Consider the following 15,076-nt stretch of genomic DNA (forward strand, 5'->3'; position numbering starts at 1 on the left):
ACCGTTTTCGTGTTTGCAAACGAAGAACTATATTTATTTGTTTAATTTTTATTTTTTATTTTTTATTTTTTGGTTATGTTGGGATCAAATACCTAATAATATACTCTTAAACAGTAATTCTAAGGTATGTATCATATCTAAGCCAATTTATTTTTTCAAAAAGCATTAATTTTGTTGTATATGCTGTGTATACATACACAACAAAATCAATATTTTTTTTTAAAATAATATCGATTTAGATATGATCAGCATATAAACAGGTATGTACCGTAGAATTTGTTACTCTTAAATATCTATATTATACATATACATATATATATATATATATATATATATCAAAATACTAAAAAATTACAATAAGAATATTTGTGGCATACTAAAAATTTGCGGAATCAAGTACATGCTCCTTTGAAATGTATATATGTTTTCAACTGTTTTTCAAAAGGCTTCAATAATTTATTGAAGAAAAATAACAAAAAGAAACAAGATTGACAAGAACAAACAAATAAAAAAAATCCCAAAATAGAATTTTGCATTTGCCCCCTGTTTGGTTCCATGCAGTGGCATAACCTTAAAGCAGGATATTCAAAAAACTTCAAAACAAACACGAAGTAATTGCTACGCACAGCGAGAGCACCCTCTACAGAGAAGCCGCTACGACTCGACTGTACAAAAGACCATTCCGACTTCCATGGCTTCGACGCTCCAAAAGCTCATAAGAAGATCACAACCCATAAGAATTTTCTCTACTTTACACACCCCACCACCACCAAATCCCAAAGCACCACTTATTTTTGGCCTACCCCGTTGCATTGAAACCAAATCGGAGCCTCACATAACCGCGAATCTAAGCTCTTTCTTCGTACCACATAGAGTAGTCGATTTGCCCACATCCAGTTTCCGGCAAATATATCCAAGTTTTCCATTTGGGTTCTGTTTAAAGCCGATATATTTATGTGGGTCGGTCGCGTCTGAGGCTGAAGATGTGCCGGATGATTCAGGGAAGGTGTGGGCCGATAGCGTGAAGAAGAAGAGGAAGAGGAAGATGAACAAACACAAGTACAAGAAACTGAGGAAGCGTCTTAGGAGACAGACTTAGTTGCTTAAAGGTGAGGTTTTGACATCTTTGAGAATGTAATGGACGTAGCTAATTCGGCTAATGTGCAATTGATTTTCGCAAAATTATAATTTCCCATGATAAATGGGAAACATTCTTAAACGCTTTAATGATTGTTATTGACACCTTTTAATTTAAAGGATAACTTTCTTTTCAATTCAATTTACTTATAACTTCGGTTGGTGTTTAGCTGGTTTGGAATATATTGCTCGCTTATTGTTTGGTTGCAAAATGCAAGGCGTTTGATTTTGGAATGCGCACTAGCAAATTAATGTAATTTTATATTAATTTCTTTCTGTTGTTACAGTAACATTGTGCTTATTCTATGCATATGCGATTGTGGTCTTTTTATGTATATGGTAATTATATTTGAGGGGAATTGTGAATGCAAGATTTAGTCTTTTACTGAGTTCATCAAAGGCAATGATTTATTTGGCTGAAGATGGTGAAATACTAGTGACCACAACTGGGTGTCCTTTTGAAATAGAAGACTTGTCTTTTGGGGTTTGACTACTGAATTTACTGTCTCTAAGTTTTCATACAGAGGCTATGGATAAGTAGCTATGTCATTTTTTGTTTTTGGTTTATGGAATCTTGGGAGTGATAGTGTTTCGAACCTAATTGGAGTAACGGATTTGGAAAGCAAATGTGTCAACAATAAAGTATTTGTTGTCTCCAGCTTCAACTCTTAATCATAGTTCAACAACGTGGTGGTGATAGTTACTAATATTTGGACATGGTGTTATTTGGACAAAGTCTTATTATAATCTGTGTATTTGTAATAGGTGAACAAAAGTGAAGTATTTGCCAAGATTTGATGATGCTTCTACTTCACTTTTTCTTCTATCTTTTTCTGCTGATGATGGTTGCCTATTCAGAAGCTTTAAACTTTTTAAATTTCTGTTAATGATAGGTTTGTTTCAAATCAGAGTAGTGGTAGTTGTGAGTTACAAATATTGAGAAACAATGTAGAATTTGAACTTGGATAACGAGAACAGCTAGTTTTATGGAATGAAAGTTCAGTAAAGGGAGTACAAATGATAGATTAGTAAAGTAGATAGAAATTAGAGACTAGGAAATACTAATCGCATTTTAGATGCTAAATCCTATTATGTTTTAAAATTGTTTCATAGTTCTACAAGGAGAGAGGAGGGGTTTGGTTGGAATTGCCAAAATACTTTTTGGAAACGTGGAATTGCAACTGCTTGTATTGTTTTGTGATAGACCTATCAGACTACATGAATGATTAATATATGGCTCAAATGAGGGCTATCAATTAGAAGGCCCAGAAAGCACCACATCTTCAAATTTAGGCTGATGCTCTAAGAAGTAGTACATTTGCTAAACGATTAGCATATAAGTTCTTAATGATAGAATAAGTGGATTATACTTGGCAACATAAAAGCTCTCATTACGTGTATGGTTAGATAAGAAGGTTTGTGCATCCATTGCTTGAAATTTTTTCTCAAATGTCAGAACATAATATTAAATCTTTTTTTTCCACTATAGTTTCTTTTTAATTTCTCTAAGTCATGCTTCATCTAATATTTTGTGAAACCACCAATTTTTTGGATGCTTTTGGCTTTGAAATGTCTCATACTATCGTATGTAATGTTATGTTGGCCATCAGTAATACCTAGTGGTGATAATAACATATTTATTTCTTTTATGGGTTTATATTTTTTAGTTATGTGCATTTAAGATTCTTTTGGAGTATTTTTTTTTTTTTCTCGTCTTAGTTCCATACTAGGAAAACCAAAGTATTAAATCAGTATGAGCAGTCACGTTCGAGTATTATGGAAGACTCATCCATGGTCCCAGCAGGACTATAAGCCCTATTTATTTTAATTGCTATTGAGTATTGATTTGATGCCCTGATGATCCAAATGTTTCATTGAAGCAAGGCTGAAAAATTGGGTAGAATGTCTATTCCATCTCAGAGGAGGTGATTTTGAGATTCCCTCTTTTTGGTGGGAAAGTGAGTTGGATGGAAGCTCAATTAGATACCCTTGTTCATCTCCATCTGGCTTCTGGATGCACAAAGTTTGGGCGTAGAATCAGAATAGATGCAGAAAATGGTGGTTAAAACCCCTTGTTGTTTCATGTAGCTTGGACCAAATGGTAATTTAATATAGCATTAGCGGTTTTTGCCTTTTTGGTTCTAAAAGGATACAAAACTTGTTGCATATCAGAAAAGAATCAGATGAAATGGTATATTGGCAATGAACTTCTAGAAGAAACTCTGTTAAGGCAAATGTAAAGACATATACATATATGTCACATTGGAATTGATGGTGTGGTGTGGTTGAAGAAGATTTATTTGAAATGCTTGATTCAACTATGAAGCAGAGTCGGTCTGTCTGCAGGTGTATACATGGTTTCAACTGGTGTGGTACCCACTGTTGTTGATATAGGGAACAATGCCTTTTGTTATCGACTGATTCATAACCAAAATCTGTTTAGTGCAGACCAGCAGTGCCACGCTATCTGCTGCTACCATGCATCATCTTCTCTTCTCATCATCAAATTATTGCTATCTCTTATAAACCTTTAATAAATGAAGTGAACTGACATGGCAGTGAAATCTATTTTGGATTCTTGTAACTTGTAATTTTATCAGAGCATGACATCGGTTTGAGGGTTCTGAAATATGTTTATATCCAACAGATATATTCTCTCTATAATCACTAACAACCACAAAAACATTTATAACTTGATCAAAGGCTAATGATACATGTATTTGCGAATACATTTTGAATAAAACTAGTTCTGAAACAATAAAAAACAGAGGAATTTGTTTAAATACAAAATCAATGAAGTATGTGTTAATTAGATAAAGAGACACTTTTATTCGTCTCAATATTATCAGGTGATAACAATAGAAGGATGAGATTCTCAGCACCAAAAAAAAAAAAATATATATATATATATATATAAATCAATAACAAGATGAGATAGGGTTAAGGAGGGTGAGACCCACCACGGAAATTGGTTTTCCCGTTGGTTTGACGCCATGAACAGACATCCCTTTATTCTGTGATGGGCTCCATGAGTTTGGATTATATTAGTCGTTGTTATAATGTCATTTTCTTCCCATAAGTTTAGTGCTTGTCTTATGAGAGACTTTGATTCCAATCTTAATTACAGCCATCCACCTTATATAACGAGATGTGTGGCTCATGTGTGTTAATCATATACATATTTTTATATATATTATATTTATTTGCGTTTATATTGATTTTGCACAGTGGGGTCGACCTCAATAGTTATAATCCACGACAACTAAAACATTGGTCCGTCAGTAATCTTTGACCAAATGGCCAATCTTGCATGCATTTGAGAATCTAATTTAAAGATTGTTTGTGGACTTTTCCTCCGGCCTTGTCTGTGAATATCCTAGAAATTGAAACAATGTAAGAAAATCAACACTTCGTTACTTTTTCTATGTGCTTCCTGAAAGTAGTTTCTTCTATGGTTAAAAATGTTTTTATACAATAAAACTTCATGTACAGTGTTTGACTAAAAATTTTATTTATGTACCAAATAGAATGAAGCTGTTGTTAGAGAAGTCAATATTCTTCTCCTCTTACATTCAGATAAGAATATTTGTCAAGTGGAAGAGATATATATATGTATATATATATAGGGGAAGGAAGAATAGTCCGTAATTATGTTTTTAAACATTCTTTTTAAGCTTATGATTATGCCCATTTTAAACATCAAAACCTACCGCTTGATATTTAAGAAGTGGGTTTTGGGAAGAAGAAAAAGGAATGGTAAAACAAAAACAATCAGTAGCAGTTGAAACTGCTTCCATTTTACATTGCACTGGCTGTATAACACTATATCAACTACTGAATTAAAGTGAAAAGACAAAAAGGCATCTTTATCTCCGCATTTTTTGAGAAAAAGAGAATTGTGGCTGTGGAATCTCGATTCATAAAAAGTTTTAAGCCTTTTGTCTCTCACAAAAAGTGTGTATTACTAAAATTTTCTTGTTTGCTTATCAACTGTTCAACTTCACCAATCTTCAACATTTTTTTTCACTATTCTATTTTCTTAATTTGCTTTTTTGGGTAATGTTTATTAATCAATTCCATAACTGGGTCCTATCAATGAAATTATTCTCTTTTATCTTTAAAAAAAAAATAAAAAAAATTGAACCCTGATGGTGCCATGCAATGGCAGTTGAGGTTTTGGTCTGCATTAGTCTCTCAAGAAAATTGTATCAAGGAAAGTAATAAAATAAGCCTTCCAGATTTTATGAGACCTTTTTTTTTTTTTTTTCAATAAGATATTCATGGACATTTTTATCTTCTTTTAATTTATGGGGATTGATTAATAAACTAATACATCCCCAAATTTAGACACAGAATCCAAATAAAACTGCACAAGTGGTGGATCACTACATTGTTATTTTAAAGCTGAGAATTTGGATAAAAAAGAGTGCCTTAACCTGGTATAATATGTTTATAATATGTTTTGTGGGCAATTAGTTGGGCTCCACCCTCCAGGACCGAGGATTTCTATGATTCGAGCAACAAAATTGATGTGATTCAGCATGACAAATCTTTCCTTTGGATTCTCAAGTATAAGCACTACATATACCTATGCAATTTTTTGTTCTGATTTGGGTATTTTTTTTTTAGTGCTTTTACTATTATAATTCGGCTCATGGAGTAAAAAATCACTACAACAATAATAATTAAAAATAAAAAATAAAACATAATGCAAGTACTAGAAAGTCCCATTGATATTTTGAAAGAAAATCATATCAAGGTCATCTGCAAATCCAATCACATTCAATCCAATTTAGTACAACACTTTTTTCTTTCTTTTGCTTTAACAATTCTGTACAAACTTAGCAGAAAATAGCAGAATTCTTCTGAAAATATTGCTGCTGTAATTAAAAGGATGTTGAAGCTATTCATATGGATTAAAAACAGTGTTTAATAAATAAAAAGCAGTCGACAGATTCAACCAAACACAACAAAGAAAAATAAAAGAGTGAAGTTTCAAACTAAATAAAATAACCCCAACATGGGGTAAAAAGTAAAATACTTTGCATGAAGATTGTAATGCTCTTCCAATTGATTTTTTACCAACATTTATTTTCATGTAAGAAAGGGAAGAAAACTTCTTTCAAACGGAAGCTACATATTCTAAATGGCTGATCACCTTTTGATCTATATATTCCAAATCCTAGGAGAAAAAGCAGATGATGCATGTAAGTGAATAACAGCTTTATCCACATGGATGGATGGTCTTATTGATATATATACATATATACATATTTTCTTTAGTAACAAAAAAATAAAAAATAAAAATTCACAAGAAGGATATTGATATTCTTACATACAAAAATTTCAGTTTAAATATTCATAAATTTTTAATTTGCACATACATTAGTTAAATATGTTGCATATGCTTTTTAAGTTAAAATTTAATATTTTATATCATATTTATATTATTATTTCAAGGAATTAGCATGATAAAAGTTGTATTTTTAAGTCAATTTCCAAAATGTCCCTACAAAATGATGTAAGGTGTTATGGTCCATCCCCTGTGAACCAAAGTGAAAAATGGAGTTAAAGCCTTCAAAGGCTTTTCTCTCCCATCTCTCTCAAATGCACAGATACACACAATTTTTAAGCTAAAGCTAAACTATAAGCTCAATAGGCTTCTCTCTCTCTCTCTCTCTCTCTCTCTCTCTCTATCTATCTTTTGCTTAAAAGTTTAAATCTTCTGGAAAAGGGAAAAAGAGAAGGAATGTCGATCTGAATTAATTTCCCAGAGTGGGAAAATTAAATAGATTAATATATTTACTAATAATTTTTTTTTTTAATTAGCATATTTTTCATTACAGAGATACCGAGTGGTCGATTCAGAGAGACAGTGTCTGTGAGAAGAGAGAGAGAGAGAGAGAGAGAGAGAGAGAGCGTGATGGGTGGGGTGACATCGTCCATGGCGGCCAAGTTCGCCTTCTTCCCACCGAACCCACCTTCATACAAGCTTGTTACCGACGAACGCACTGGTCTCTTGCTTCTCAGCCCTTTCCCTCACCGTGAAAACGTCGAGGTTCTCAAGCTTCCCACTCGCCGTGGCACTGAGATTGTCGCAATCTACATTCGCCATCCCATGGCTACATCTACTCTGCTCTACTCCCATGGCAACGCTGCCGATCTGGGTCAGATGTATGAGCTCTTTATCGAGTTGAGCATCCATCTGCGCGTTAATCTTATGGGGTACTACTCTATTTTTCTACATTCTCTGTCTTTTATTTTTTTTTGCAAAATTTTTTGGCTTCTTTTCCTCCTTTGCTTTTTTGCTGTTTTTGTTAATTGTAGCATTTGGGGTTGTTAAATTATTTTTTGAGCTTTTAATTGCTTGCTTGCTTTTGCTTGTAAACTTTTCTCGTCTGGGTTTTTGAAAATTTTGGAATTTTGCGTTAGTTTTTCCTGCTCAATTGCTTCTTTTTTTTTTTTTTTTCCTTCTCTCTTTTACCATAAGCGAAGATTCTGTAATTGGTAAGTTAGAATTCTTGAAGGATCAATTGAAGTGGATATTGAATTGGTTTCCATTTTAGTTGTAATATGAATCTGTTAGCTTGAACAGTTACAACAGGAAAAAATAAATGATGCATCAATGTTCTATGGTAACTTCTGGAGCTGCTATGTTAAACAGATTGTTAAAATTTGGAACGTGAAACATGTAATAATTATGACGTTTGTCTTGGATCTACCCCATTTAGATGGTCTAGTTACAGATGATTGTGACTGCTGGTGCCTTTTAGGCTGTAGTTTGATTAATTGATGTCACCAGGACTGGGAACTAGTGCTGTAACTTTCTTACTGTAAATCAGAACAAAACTTGTAAAACTTTCTGTAGAACGTGATTTAGAAATCTTTTCAATTTCTTGCTAATAGGCCAGGACTCACAAGGAATTTGCTTGTTTTGTTTTGTTTTTTGTTTTTTGTTTTGTTTTTTTTTTTTTTTTTTGAAAGGTCATTGGATTAATTTCATGTTATCTTTTTTGTTTAGAGAAAACTCCATAATAAGCTTCAAAGAGCATATTTTGAAAAACAAAAAAAGTGGTTAGCTGATGTTTGAGGTTTTGTGCAGGTATGATTATTCTGGGTATGGGCAATCATCTGGCAAGGTTTGTGAGATTTGAATTCTCTCCTTGAAAAAACAATAATAATAATAAAAAAGGAGTTTGGTCTTTGTATTAAACTATATTGTGGTGCTAGTAATTTGAGGTCAAAGCCTCACTTACGGTCCATATCATTTGTGTGTTGCAGCCAAGTGAACAGAATACATATGCAGATATTGAAGCTGCATACAAGTGTCTTGAAGAAAGTTATGGTACCAAGCAGGAAGATATAATCCTATATGGCCAATCTGTTGGAAGTGGCCCAACTCTGGATCTTGCAGCTCGACTGCCTCAGTTAAGAGCTGTTGTTTTGCATAGTCCAATACTCTCTGGTTTAAGAGTCATGTATCCTGTAAAGCGAACATACTGGTTCGACATTTATAAGGTAAATATCTCCTTGATTACTTGTGTATTATTCTTGTTTGTTAACTTATGACATTTTACTAAAACGGGATGCTTTTCTTGTGGTGTTTCTGTGCAGAATATTGACAAAATCTCATTAGTTAATTGTCCTGTTCTTATCATTCATGTAAGTTGCTTCCAAAATATTTCAACTTTATAATTGCCTTATTATTATATCATTTAGAAGCATGAGTGTGATGACCAGTGTTAGAATTACTATGTATGTCCATATTTGTACTGTTTTTCTTTATATTCTTCATATCTTCTTTCTTAGAATTTTATTCATCTAAAAATTTATGCTTTGCACAGATTGAAATCTTCCATATCTTGAAATTAGACAAGGTGCTTACTAGTATATATCATTCTTGCGTGCTATCTTGTCTATCTTAAGTAGTTTGTCGGATTTCTTAGGTGTCTGCCGTGCTCTTAGCCAATTCCAAATTTATTGCACATATTGCCATCTGTTACGACATTTTTATTATATGTGAATTATTAATTTCCGTATCTCTGGTTTAAAACCATTCCCAAAACTTATTTCCTTGTAAATTTTAATATATTTAAACCACGTTGTTTATATCCAGGAAGCCTCATCTTTATTGTTCATCCTCTTATCTTCAATTCTAATATATTTACCTCAATAAGAATGTCTAATATGGTAAGAATAACGCATTAAAGGTCTGTAGGTAAGAATAGCATAATAAAGAATATCAGTAAGTACACAATAGATTAAAGCAAGCCCCTGTTTTTCTTATCAATTTATTTGCCAAGTAACTAGCCACTGTTTGACGATTCATTTTTTCTTGTACGGGGAATTGCTATTGTCCAATACTTTTTAACTAAAACCTGACAAATAATGCTACAATGTTGTTAGCCTGTGAAAAGGCTCAATTCTAAACAAGTTTTCTCTTTCCTTTGTGGAAGTGAGTGTATGATATATCATTGGAAATACTAATAGTTGGACGTAGTTACCCTTTTGTTCAGATATTATTGAGCCAGACATATATAGATGGTTGTACAGGATGAGACTCTTTGGAACACACAATGTTATCTTCTGACATACGGAAGAAAGCAGAATTATATATGTGTGTGTGTGTATCAATTTGAAAAGGAGAAAAATGATACTGGCAGTTGTGGGAATAAGTTAGTATTTACAAGACACTGTTCTTGAGTTCTGTGGAGCCAAAAGGTTGCCCATTCAGGTCCTTGTTTTTTTTTGTTTGTATTCAGAAATGGTTCTGTGCACCGGCATCACTGAGTTCTCTGTATATCATAATCATGCCACAAAGCATGCATATATGTATTGTGGCAGATCTTGTCTTTTTGAACTTTTGTATACTAACTCCTAATTTGCTTTGTGGAAATGGAACTTTATAAGATTATGGGAGGTTTTTATATCTCTAAAGTCGTTCAATTTAGCATGTTCATTGCCGGTTTGTTCTATATGAAGACATTTAGGTGATTATGTCTCTCTGCAGGGCACTTCAGATGAAGTTGTTGATTGCTCCCATGGCAAGCAACTGTGGGAGCTTTGTAAAGAAAAGTATGAACCGCTATGGCTTAAAGGAGGCAACCATTGTGATTTAGAGCAATATCCCGAGTACATAAGGCATCTGAAGAAGTTCATTTCTACTGTAGAGAAGTCTCCTTCTCAAAGATACAGTAGTTCTAGGAGAAGCACAGATCAATATGAACAGCCTCGGAAGAGTACAGATATATTTGAAGTTTCAAGGAAGAGCACTGATCGAAGAGAAAAACCAAGGCAAAGCACTGATAGGCCTGAAAAACTGAAAAACCAATTCAATAATGCTGATAAACTAGAAAAGTTAAGGATGTCTTTTGACCATATGGAAAGGTCTCGGAGAAGTGTGGATTGCCACGAGAAATCTCGAAAAAGTATCGACCACCAGTTGGAAAGAGCAAGGAAGAGTGTTGATCGATTGGATAGAATACGAACTGGGTAATTCTTCTTATAACAGACTACATATTCAAAAAGAAATTCTTGTTATAACCATATTGTAAAATTAAAGTCAGGTTTGGTGTTGTGGGAAAATTATTTGTCTCTCTTTTTTTCTTTTTTCTTTTTTTCTTTTTTTCTCCATCTAATTTATGGTCTTCCAGATGTGTAATTTGGCTTGTGGCAGTTCTATAATAACTATGGCATTAAATGAGAAAGGGTTTGGTGTTATTATGTAATTTATTTTCTTTATTTTAGCATAGTTAACTTTGCCTCTTATTTTTACTGCAAATAGAAAAAGAATTACTACACAGCCTTAAAAACCAGCTTCGAATGTTCTGCTGTTTAAGAAATGGTTCGTTAATCTCACACAACTTTAGAGAAGAGACATGGTTTTTCAAGCTCTTTATTATACCAACCATAAATTCACCGAGCAACTTGCACATATTCTGTGATTATTTCGCTTTCGCAACATAGGAAGAAACAACTGTTAACAAAGAAATTTTGATTAGAAACCTCTTCCGAGTGTTATTTCATCTGACATATTTGTGGTAATGCTCACTTGTAAGGATTAACATTGTTGTAACCCTTAAAGTAACGTATTTGTTTGTTTTCAAGTGTGAAGAAAATTACTCTTACAGACCAGAACGGCTAACAGTATTCGGATGTGCCTTCTACCTAAAACCTAACTATGGCTGAAGGTGGGAGACGACCAATGGCGATCTCATGAACTGTTGCGAAAACCGGAAATAACTCTAGCCATCCACGGTGGCTTAAAACCTCATAAAGTTCTCTTGCTGTGGAGACACCCTTCAAAATAGACAATAAACAAAGAGGTATATCTTAAATAGTTTCTCAAAACATTTCCAAACGTGACGAGAAAAGAGAAACACCAAGTCTTAATTTAGTTAATTCAACAGACATAAGCTTTACTAATATGGTTAAACCAAAAAAAACTATCCTCTGCAAATTTATTTCCCTTTTCGTTCAGCCACTAAGTTTGGATGGTCAAACTACAGAAGCTCTTTTTCTTTTATATTAGCAACAAATAGTACACTTTGCTTTTATGTTTAGTCTCACTTTCAAGGACTTACTGAGGCAAACATACTCAATCGTTAGTACCAGGAGTGTTCAACTTATTGCCCTTTCTGATCATATTTATATATATATATAAAAAGAAGTCTAGTTAAGCACTTTGATCAAAAAAAAAAAAAAAAAAAAGTTCTAAATATAAACCTGTAATTTCTGTCCTTGTAGCATCTCTGCTTCAAGTTCATCAAATGATCTACAGACAAAAAAAAAAGAAAAAAAAAAAGAAAAAAAAAAAGTAATAAGTAAGAAATACTTCAAGTTTACAGGACCCAGAATCAAATGATGAAGTCTTACCTTTTCCCTTCATTCCTTGCAAACGCTTCTGCAACTTTCCTATTTCTTCCTCCCACTGCCATAATTATCTGGTTGTTAAGAAACAAAAATATACAACAGATAAACAAATCTCAAATATTCCTTACAGCATGTTGTTATGAGATCAGCTACACCGCAGCTCTCGAAGAAGGTGCTTTCTTTGACAGAAGGAAACAACATTTTGGAAAATGCCTTCATCTCTTTGAGACCAATTCTCATTATTGCCGCCTAGACATTCATAAAATCAGTCAAAAGGAACTAGGAGAAGTAGATGAAATTAAACCTTCATAAAATTGCTTGCGTTAACCTTTGTGTTATTTCCCATCTCCAAGCCATCCACAAAACCTGTTGAAGTGCTAATTAATCCCCCAATTCAACATTAGATTTGATAACGGAAAGGACAACTTGTGTGCCACAAACCTGCTGCTATGGCCACAACATTTTTCAGTGTCCCACATAACTCTACTCCTTCCACGTCTTGGACCTATTGATTTCATATTACTAAAAAACATGAACAAAAAATGTCTTCGATATCTTTAAAATGCAAACTATTCAACAAATTCATATTTACAAGGCAGTGCCTAAAATTCTACCACTTCCATTTTATCAAATTCTTACTTTACCTCTATAGCAACGTAAGAAAACCATTTCTATTCCAAGATATATGATATGCAGTTATAACATTATTTTTTTTTTCCAATTAGACATTCTGTTGCACTCACAGCTGTGACCATGAAATAGGGAGTAGTAAACAGTTGAACCCATTTTTCAGCAATCTCTCTGTTTCCTCTGTATCCAACAGTTGCTTCACTAAATTTCTCCACAGCAATCTACAGAAGCAGCCTCTAATATTTAGAAACAACCCAAAGGTGAAAGCAACTGGCTAATAAAGCTCTGACATCAAACTGAACAAACACTCCAGAAACTTACCTCATTAGCTATGTTTGCCCCCATTAAGACACAACAATTAATTCCCAGATGTTGGGAAATGAGAGTGGAGATCATGCATGGACCTTCCATCTTGACTTCCATTCCTTTAATGAGGGAAATAGCCTCCACATCTCCTCTAATTTTCCCAACAAGCCTTTTGCAAATACCCTCCACAAATTGGTGTGGGGTCACAAATACCAACATGTTTGAATCCTTTACTGCAGAATTTTTCCCACTTCGGATTATGAACAAGGTGATAGAAACAAAAAATAAAAAATAAAAATTAAAGCATTTGAAGTGTAGAAACTTGAGAACCAACCTGCACTTTCAAGGTCTGGGTCTGCAATAACATTCTTGCCAAGCTTTATGCCGGGTAGATATTTAACATTTTCCTAATGAGGGAAATGAAAATAAAGATTAGAGTGGAGAATTATTGGATGAAGAATGATAGGGAATGAATGTTACATATGGAAGGTCATAAGGTGTCTACATTGGTACGGTTGATGACATCTGTGAGCTTCTCTCCACTTGGCAATGTCTCCTCATAAACCCACATCCTCACTTCATCTGAATTTTCATTGAGTGAAAAAAAAAAAAAAAAAATGCAAACAGAAAGCATTACAAATTGCTTATGGTTGCTGAACATGGTTATGAGAATTTCAGATTTGCCATTCAATGGAAGCAAAAACCCAGTTAAAAAACATTTTAACGACAGGCAATTCATATATAAATTTGGCATTGATTTATTCGTCTGGTGGGATTTCTTAACAACGAAAAAAGAATTCACCAATGAGCATTAGGAACGAATACATGGAACAAGAAAAACATATAGAAAAATACCATAGAAAGAAGCGAGCCTGAGGGCGTTAGAAGCAATGAGCTTGGAAGCAACACTGCCCCAGTTGCCACTACCAACAACGGTGACTTTAGATTTGTGAGGAGGAGCTTCATTGGTATGGGTGGGATTGCTAAAGGGCAGAGCAGTTTCTTCTTCTTGGACCTCCAAAGATGGAGCCATTGAATTGATATTAATATTGAGGGAGAGAGAAAAAGAAATGGATAGTGGGTAAAATGACCAATGATGAGTGGAAGAGAGAAATACAAGGGGGGAAGTAAGAACAGAGAGAGAAAAGAAAGAAGAGAATAAAAAGGAAGAGTAAATGAGAGGTCAGAGGCGGAGGTGGAAGAATGAAAATGGATCGTGTTCGTGGTCGTGGGGGCGGAGAAGCCATACACGTTTCGTCATTTACAATGCCTACCGCCTTAAATCTGGCGATCTACTCTATGTCTCCCTCCCTCCCTTCCCTATATTTTTTTCTTTCTTTTATAATATTTTTATTTATTATTATTTTTTAGTATGTTTTATCACATTATTCCATAATTATAAACCTTTTATATATATATATATATATATAGATTCTATGGTCAGGTACAACCTAATTAAAATGGTATGATCCAAAATCGTGAAAAAATAACCAGTCATTAGATTTTAACTTATTCAATGAACAGCTCAGATATTTTTTTATCACATGTGAGAAAATTGCAACTTCAAAAAAATTTGTTTCAACCTTCCCGCTTCAGAATATCATTTCCTTTCCTGCTCGCACCACTGTTTCACACAAATTTTACCATTTCAAAATTCCTAAATAAAATCCACTATCTCTCACCATTTCAGAATTCCCAAATAAAATCCATCATCTCCACCGTTCCAACCCCAGATATTCTTCTATTGCTTCCATCGCCCGGATCTTCTCCTCAACAATCCAAAATCCATTTAGACCTTGGGTTAAAGGTTAGTATTTTTGAGTCATTGGCTTTTTCTTCTTCTTCTTTTTTTTTGAGAGCCTTTGGTTTTTTTTTTTTTAAGTGTGAACAAAAAATCAAAAAAAAAAAAAAATGACATCGATAACCTGCAAAACACCACCGGCTTATGTACTAAACAAGTGGTCATTTTCCTTCAGATTAAAAGCTGCTCTTTTTCTGTGGTCCAGAGTAGTCTTGACGTGGCTGAGAGTGAAATTTCGGTGGTGACTGCATCGCTGTCCAGAGTAGAAAGGGCCTCTATGGCCTTGATAATCTAATCTCATTTAGCTGGGTTCTTTTGAGTCTTAAGGCC

At 33.8% G+C, this 15,076-nt stretch overlaps 2 protein-coding genes across 2 annotated transcripts; one reads left to right on the forward strand and one right to left on the reverse strand.

The window, feature by feature from the left end:
- Positions 1–6,682: 6,682 nt before the first annotated feature.
- LOC107415258 (uncharacterized) lies at positions 6,683–10,865 on the forward strand. The gene is made up of 5 exons (XM_016023555.4): positions 6,683–7,362; positions 8,240–8,276; positions 8,419–8,655; positions 8,752–8,799; positions 10,148–10,865. The coding sequence occupies exons 1-5, from the start codon at positions 7,061–7,063 to the stop codon at positions 10,631–10,633; spliced, it is 1,110 nt and encodes a 369-aa protein (XP_015879041.1). The 5' UTR covers positions 6,683–7,060; the 3' UTR covers positions 10,634–10,865.
- A 251-nt stretch (positions 10,866–11,116) lies between these two features.
- LOC107415257 (glycerol-3-phosphate dehydrogenase [NAD(+)]) lies at positions 11,117–14,257 on the reverse strand. The gene is made up of 11 exons (XM_016023553.3): positions 13,801–14,257; positions 13,451–13,527; positions 13,280–13,352; positions 12,961–13,178; positions 12,753–12,860; positions 12,451–12,514; positions 12,338–12,375; positions 12,138–12,258; positions 12,013–12,067; positions 11,863–11,911; positions 11,117–11,436 (listed from the first exon to the last, which is right to left on the reverse strand). Exons 1-11 carry the CDS (start codon positions 13,976–13,978, stop codon positions 11,305–11,307), a joined length of 1,113 nt encoding a protein of 370 aa, XP_015879039.2. The 5' UTR covers positions 13,979–14,257; the 3' UTR covers positions 11,117–11,304.
- Positions 14,258–15,076: the final 819 nt, after the last annotated feature.

This window comes from Ziziphus jujuba, chromosome 4, assembly GCF_031755915.1.
Source record: "Ziziphus jujuba cultivar Dongzao chromosome 4, ASM3175591v1".
In the NCBI taxonomy this organism is placed as follows: Eukaryota; Viridiplantae; Streptophyta; class Magnoliopsida; order Rosales; family Rhamnaceae; genus Ziziphus; species Ziziphus jujuba.

Bases quoted from the DNA above. Each gene is read 5' to 3' on its own strand.
- LOC107415258 (XM_016023555.4), top strand. From the start codon at position 7,061: ATGGGTGGGGTGACATCGTCCATGGCGGCCAAGTTCGCCTTCTTCCCA. The intron at 7,363-8,239 runs GTACTACTCTAT...GGTTTTGTGCAG, and splicing joins CTGCGCGTTAATCTTATGGG to GTATGATTATTCTGGGTATG. The intron at 8,277-8,418 runs GTTTGTGAGATT...TGTGTGTTGCAG, and splicing joins ATGGGCAATCATCTGGCAAG to CCAAGTGAACAGAATACATA.
- LOC107415257 (XM_016023553.3), bottom strand. From the start codon at position 13,978: ATGGCTCCATCTTTGGAGGTCCAAGAAGAAGAAACTGCTCTGCCCTTT. The intron at 13,528-13,800 runs GTATTTTTCTAT...ATGAAAATTCAG, and splicing joins CAGGCTCGCTTCTTTCTATG to ATGAAGTGAGGATGTGGGTT. The intron at 11,912-12,012 runs GTAAGACTTCAT...TTTTGTCTGTAG, and splicing joins GCAAGGAATGAAGGGAAAAG to ATCATTTGATGAACTTGAAG.